At 31.1% G+C, this 7,500-nt stretch overlaps 1 protein-coding gene across 1 annotated transcript in view; it reads right to left on the bottom strand.

Annotated features, from left to right (window-relative positions):
• The window catches only part of LOC110418953 (putative LRR receptor-like serine/threonine-protein kinase At1g53440), a 10,384-nt gene extending 7,005 nt beyond the window's left edge, over window positions 1-3,379 (bottom strand). Inside the window, exons 1-2 of the mRNA XM_021431781.2 lie at window positions 2,849-3,379; window positions 490-661 (exon numbers count right to left, since the gene is read on the bottom strand). Coding sequence (XP_021287456.1) covers window positions 490-661; window positions 2,849-2,963 — 287 coding nt within the window. The 5' untranslated portion in view covers window positions 2,964-3,379. The remainder of the gene's footprint in view (window positions 1-489; window positions 662-2,848) is intronic.
• Window positions 3,380-7,500: the final 4,121 nt, after the last annotated feature.

The raw sequence follows: 7,500 nt of genomic DNA, 5'->3' as shown, positions 1-7,500 counted from the left end.
AGGAAACATATAAATATAGAAAAGAATGTCAAATACTAATAATTTTGATACAAGACTAAGAATCTGGTAACCCCAATAGGATCAAGCCTGGGAAATAATGACATCTTCATAGAGTGAATTACATAATCATTAAAAGCTTTTTTCATCAGAAAATTTGACAAAGAATTACATATATGGTTGTTTGATGGGTATTAATTAACATAACTAGTATCAATTTGAGCATTCAGTTTTGGCCCCCAGAAATATATGCCTTCTCTGCCAAAGTTTTAATCTAGTTGCAGATAATGAACCAAAACAATTAGTCCTAAACATATTCAATACAAAATCTTCTTACAATATTCTCAGAAAAGAGCCTAATGTTCCCCCTTGATCAATGTTCCATAGAGTAAAGAAAATATCAGTAGAATCTGCATGACTGAACAAACCTAATACATTGTATGTATGCAAGCAAATTCTTGCTCAAGAAGAAGGAGAAAAAAGAGAACGTACATTTGAGTGACGTGGCAGATAGTGTTGTTGCCATCAGAACAGTTACATGCAATAAGGCTTTCAGTAAGTTCAGAACTGGTATAGTTCCATCCAGTCTCAGTGCATAAGGTTTCGCTGATGCCAGTAGCATTTGGATGCTGCAGTTTCGAAAATACAGTTCGAAGAGTTTGCACTGTTGCAGACAAGTCCGAGAAATTACTCAGTAAATACACAATTACAATAATAAAAATAGTCCTTTAGTCAGTTTATTATTTGTTCTTAATTGAATCATATGCTCAACAAAAACAAAACATGTTCCAAGATTTTCCGTTGGACGCGTGAAATAAATGCAACTGTAAGAAGTTTGGAGTTATTAGGATGAGCCTAAAGATTGATGGCACATCAGATTTGACCAGGACAAACATCAGAGAAGTCAAAGCCATATAAAATATTCAGATTTGACCATTCAGTAACAGTAGACACCATGGTCAAACTCAGGATGCTGTTTTTCTCCTCGTAATGTCAAACATGTTCAGATTAAAAGAAATTAAATGGATTATCAAAACCTGACCCCAGCTCAACTGTTCGACTAAAAAAATTCACAAAAGGAATGTAAACAAGGCCAGCTAATTGGCCATTCATGCTTATTAAAATGTAGGATGAAGACAGATATAGTACTCAAATTAGAGGCAAAGAGCAGCAGCCCCATCAAGCAATAATTGCTACCAGACAAAGGACATTGCAAAATCTAATAACTAATGGAATCATATTAAAAATTACTAATGCTAATAGCCATCACTGCCAAGGGAATAAAGTCTATATCTGATCTAATCACTGATGGAAACCATCCTATGACTGTGATTTTCCTTATCTAAGTGTTTAAAAATTCACATGAACAAAGAGCAGATGGAAAACACTGGATGTTGTTGGCTTAGAAAAAATGGCAAGTGGTTTGGTGATGGGCCTTGAATTAATGAAGTTCTGACTGTTTCCAAAAATATCTCTTATTGACCAGATCAACATGTACAAATAATGCAAGGCAGGCAAGGAAATGTCCCAAATCTAGGCAAACTAGTGGGGCCATCAGCTATACCAAATAAATGCATGAAATGGACTGGATCAAAGTTAAGTTTGAAATGAGAATCTCTAATCTTTCTTTGGTAACATCTTTTTGACAGGAACTATTCTCTTTTTCTATTGAGAATTGCCAAATGTTTGAGATAATGAAAGCTACATATTTAGAAGCATAGAAAAACAAACATGGAAGACCATAAAAATGCAGCAAGGAATCAGATTCTAGGTCATCTTATTTTGAAAGCAACTGACAGATAGTCCAAGAAAACAAGCATTCAACAAAGTTATAAATTATCAATTATCCTAATCATCTGTTGTCTTGCTGAGAACATGTTAGGGGTTCAAACAAATCTTTAGGTTTTTGTTTCACTAACAAAAGACAGAAACAAGAACATAAAGAAATTACAGGATAAGGATATAACATTGTTTTTAAGCATTCATCCATTTTCCCAGAAACAAAACAGAACAGAGGAAATACCTTAAACAAAAAATGCATGAATCCAAGAAAACCCATGTGAGAAAAGTTGAGATGAGTGATGATTAATGCAGAGGAATTAAAGTAAAACAAAGCCAATCAAATTTTTCTGCGGATAGAACAGAGTAGCAAAAGAAAATGGAAACAAGAAGTCCCAACTTTAAGGAACTCTTAAAAATTATTCCAAGAGTTCTTTTTCTTCACGTAAGCCACGTTTTCTGATCAATCACATCGAAACTTCAACCTAAATTATTAAGAGAGAAAAAGAGTCCAAAATTTCAATCCTATTCGTAATTTTTGACTAGAAATTCCCAGCGACCAAACAGAGCTATCTGCCAATAGATCATACAAGAACAAAGAAACTAACCAGCATTGTCCAAAATGACAAAAACATCTTCATCTTCATATATTTTCTCATCACCAGACAAAACATAATGCATTCCATGTAACATAACACTTTTAACATAACATCTAATTTGTTGCAAAAATTGCCAAGTCACATATAGCCAAAAGAATCATTCTTACCAAAAGCATTACAAGAAAGTTGGCATCCCAGAAACTAGAACATAAAGTGAAGAATAAAAATTAAAAATCATTTTGTTCTTTCTTTTGCTTCCCCAATCCTCTGTAACTAAACAGAGTAAGTTCTATTCAAAAAGGAACAACAACCACATCCTTAAAAATTTTCATCTCTTTTAACCTTGAATTCTCAGGAACCAAACAGAGCAACATGAACTTAAACAGTCAAAGCAAAAGAAGAAACACCGAAAAATATTCTACTAAAAAAGAACTTAACAACGTATGAATAAAGATGGTTGGTTATTCGCATACCTTCAGTTTCAGGCAAAAGTTGAGCATTTGATCCAAACTCAGTAAAGCAATTCAAAGCCACAAACCCCAGAAGAAGCACACAAACCATCTTAAATACAGAGAAAACAAACCCCATTTTCCTCTTCCTCCACCCCAAGACTTTCTCTCCTTTCTCTTGCTTAAAACCAAAATATATACTACACACCAATAAACCTTTCAAAACAACCGCAACAAGACAAAACAAACTAACGTTGCAAACAAAGCGAAACACTATGCTTCTATGTTCTTCTTTGAACTATGCTTCGTTTGAGAAACGAAGTGGAGTTGTTATGGTTATGTAAGACAAGAAAGGAAGGTTATAAGGGAAGACGTCGTGTTTTACTCTATTGAAAGAAAAGCAAAGGTGGTCAGAAAAGGAACACGAGTTATTTATTGTGTTAGGAATTTACATTTTTGTCCTGGCTTTTGTTTGTTTTTTTAATGTAAAAGAAAAGAAAAGACAAAGGTGTGAGTAAATGAATAAGACCGAGAATGGCAAGGGAGGGAGAAGCCGCCGATTAAGGCTTTCTGCATCAGCGGGCGCTGCCTTGGAAACTGCTACACTGCACACACGCTTTGCTTTTCTGGCGGCTGCCGGCATTATTTATACTTAGCATTATAGTATGTACAATTTTATTACATAACTTTGTATATGTTTATATTTATATGTCTAAAATTGATATTCTATAGTTTCTAATATCTAAAAGTAAAAAATAATAGTTAATTATGTATATTGTACTTTATTATGGTATACACTAAACACAAATGTCTCCATAGATTATTACGGTATATAAAGGAAAATAATAATGCTTTCCAAAAAGAAACAAAATAATAGTTCAATATGTGACTTTTAATTTTTTGGGGATAAATAAAATTTTATCAAATTCTGTAACTTGACTTAATCTATTTGTTTTTTAAGTTATTTCATTTTTCAAATAAAGCAATATGACCATTTTTTACTTTTTTCTTTTACTTTGAAATTTTGTCTATTATTTAAAAGTTCATGTTATTATTTTGAAAACAATCATGGTTCTTTACATATATATATATATAAAACAATTTCGGATAAGAAAAATTCAAAGCAACTCTTTGAATAGAAAATATATGCTATCTATTATTGAGTTGAATGTCCAATTATAAAAACAATCATGTTTTATTCATCAAATTGAAAGATTTTGAAATACCTATTTTTGTTTTAATTACTAAAATGGGTTTTTAAAGTGCATCAATGTAAGTTTTTTTTAACATATTTTTGCATGTATTCAAATTTATTAAATCATATATATTTTTCATTCAATGCATTTGAACCTATCAAGTTCGAAATAGCTTATATTGCATCACTGTTTTCTAAGGGCACAAATAATTTAAAATGGAAAACAAGAAGTGAGAACTATTCCACCACTTTGTCTTACAAAGGTAAGGGTTCTATCCTCGTATTAATGAGGTAAATCTTAATTAAAAAAGTATACAAAAGGGAAAGGTAAAACTCACATTACGCTTTGGAAGGTTTCAACCACTTCAAAGGTGGAAAATGTTTTGTAGAAGTTTACTGTTAAACCCACTCCTCATCAATCTGATTTCCATGAAATAACCCTACAAATTAAAGACAATCAACTTCACAAACTGTCCAACATTATTATTTTCAATCATTGAATAGAATAATAAAGCTAAAAGGGGGATAGAGATGGGCTAAAACAATATATTCATAACATATAAAAAAATGCAATAATTAATTAAAGTTTTCTCTTTTAATATTGTTAATATTAATGTCCTAGATTGGGGTGTATCTATATATATATATGGTCAACAATATTGGGGTGAGCTCTAGGTAACTTGTTGAATGGTCCTCCAGGTTGGCAAAACCCGACATTGAAAGCAATTGATTCTTATTTTCAGACAGGTGTGGCTTAATATCTTGAACCCTTGGTAAATGTATTTCAAGTTTGCAAGTGCTAGTTGGATGACATAAATGTGAAAGGAATGACAAAAAAATGAAGATAAAAATTAAGGAAGTGAATGGGAAAAGGAAGACCTTTAGAGCAATTTCCCTTCAAGATAAATATTTGGTGCCATGTTATTTCTAACCTATGCCTTGGATGAATATACATCAGGATTATACGTAATGAAATCAATTGCTTGACGAAAAGGTTAGAGAAATAAAAGCAAAATGTGGAGGAAGATAAAATGGAGATAGAAAAGTATAAGACAAGGGGCAAAAAAAAAAATTGTGGGCTTTTCTAGCAAATTACCCATGTGCGACAGAGAATAAAACTTTTGACCTCTGCCAATTTTTTAAAGGCGGTTTGCTCCAAATAGCAGAACCTTGATTTTTACCAGCTTTCAATTCCATAGTCAAAAAGAGAGATTGATCAAACCAATTTGAGAATAAAAAAACACAAGGTTAATAATGGGAAATCGTAATTAAAGGTCTAAAAGGCCTCTTTGGCCTTAATGATTCTACTAATCAAACTTGACTTTTGGAAAACTTGATGCAAAGAACATGCATAAAGTAGCAAAAAATTATTGAAATTTCAATCCATTACGTATTCAAACACTAATTGGGAAAGTTCAAATTTAGGTGGCTGACCCGCGTACGGAACCGTACCAAATTTAAAAATAAGATTACTACTAGCTATGCATTTTTTTTTCTTATTTTTATCTTTTTAGAATTATATAGAACCATTTAATAAAAAAAAATTATAGAACCGTCTGACCTCAAACTAACAATTATCAATAAAAAGACTTTTTTTGTTTTGGCAAAAGGAAGTGTATACTTTTTTTTTTTGTTAACTTTGAGTAAATTAAATCTGTAGTTTCTTAAATTTATTATAATTTATACTTCAATCATTGTAATTTTTAAAATTATAATATAATCATTAATGTTTATAAAATTATACATTCGATAAGTCATAGGGGCTCATAATAATAGTAATTATAATTAAAATTATAAATATTTAAATACTTAAGTATTTAGTTTATTGATTGGTATATAATTTTTTTACTTAAAAAGTAAGATTCGATTTTTTTTTCAATTTTAAAAGAAAAAATTTGACTTTTTATATGGTGAATCCCCATCTTTAATTTATAAAAAACAAAAAAACAAAAAAATACTCTTTAGATGACGAATACCTATCTGCACTTCCAAAGAAAAAAAAATTGACCATTTAGATGGTAAGTTAGCCTTTTATTTTATGACAATGAAAATGATATTAGAAGTATTCATGAATTGAATTGAGCTTGTCCAACCTCTCTTTTCAAAAAATCAAATCCAAGTTTGATTTCGCTGGTCTATTTTACATTCTTACTATTAAGTCTTGATACCTTGTCACGTCACTATAAAGATGAGCTTTTAAATAATGAAGACTAAGTTCACCTTTTGATTTTATGACAATGAACATGATATTATAGGTATTCACGAATTGAACTAAGCTTGTCCAGTCTCTCTTTTTAAAAATTAAATCCAAATTTGATTTAGTTGTTTTATTTTTACGTTTTTACAATTAAATCTTGACACCTTATCATGTCACTATCAGTATAAGCCTTTAGATACTGAAGACTTTGTGAATAGTAAAATTTCTTGCTGTAGTGATCCTTTAAGGTATTTTAATACCTTATAAGCTGCTTGCAAATGAGAACTTCCATGTTTGTCTATGAATTGTGACAAAACTTGGACAACATAAGCTATGTCAAGTTTGATGGAAGTTAAATATAACAACTTTTCAATTAATTGTCTGTAATTAGTAGCATCTAGCAGTTGATCATCACCATTAGTTTTGTGATTGTAATAAATAAGAGTGGATACTAGTTTTACTCCCAACAAATCCTTACCAATCTAACAAGTCCAATGTGTATTTCCTTAGACAAATGGAGATCCTTTTATGTGATCTAGCAACTTCCATTTCAAGAAAATATTTAAGCACTTATAGATCCTTGACTCATCTAATGCCAAGCTCCTGATCCACATTTCATTAATGGGAGCTTGGTGTCTGGGATCGCACATTGCTTCGGTGTGGAAAAGTAATCCTTTTAAGTGTGGTGGGGTTAAGATGGTGAAGGCAGGTATTGGGCTCTCTTTTACCATAGTGTGATCCAGCCCATTCATTCAATAAACCAAAAAAATATCATATAATACAATAGTTTGATGCTTATTTTTGGTATAGAATCCTTTCCGCAGTTTAACCTTATAGATGATGTGCTCATGATAAGGTAATCCTATCACAACCTGATTTTAATTTTTTTTATCAATATTAAAAGATTGTTGAGATATTTTTAAGTTGTTTTGGGATTTCAAATTAATTTTCAAAAAAGTCAGCTATATACAGTGGATATTAACCACAATATGGTGAATAAGTGGATTGCTTGCATTAATTGCAAAGCTGGATACACTTCCAACCAACTATTTGGGACTGTCGTTGGGCGCCAAACAAGGCTCTGTTAATATGTGGCAACCAGTTTTTCAAAGGATCGAAAGCAAATTAGCCTCATGGAAAGCTAAAATAGAAAAGGAAAAAAGAAAGAAAAAGGAAGAAAGGAAAAAAAAGAGAAATGACAGTAGAAAAAGAAAAAAAAAGAAGAAAGAAATCAGTAAAAAAAAAGGGAAAAAAGAAAAACAAAGCAAAAGAAGAAATAAAATA

This window comes from Theobroma umbraticum, unplaced genomic scaffold (genome assembly GCF_002168275.2).
Source record: "Theobroma umbraticum cultivar Fairchild unplaced genomic scaffold, ASM216827v3 scaffold_67.0, whole genome shotgun sequence".
NCBI classification, from domain to species: Eukaryota; Viridiplantae; Streptophyta; class Magnoliopsida; order Malvales; family Malvaceae; genus Theobroma; species Theobroma umbraticum.
Note: the sequence above shows the minus strand (reverse complement) of the source record. Positions and strands in the feature narration are given on the sequence as shown.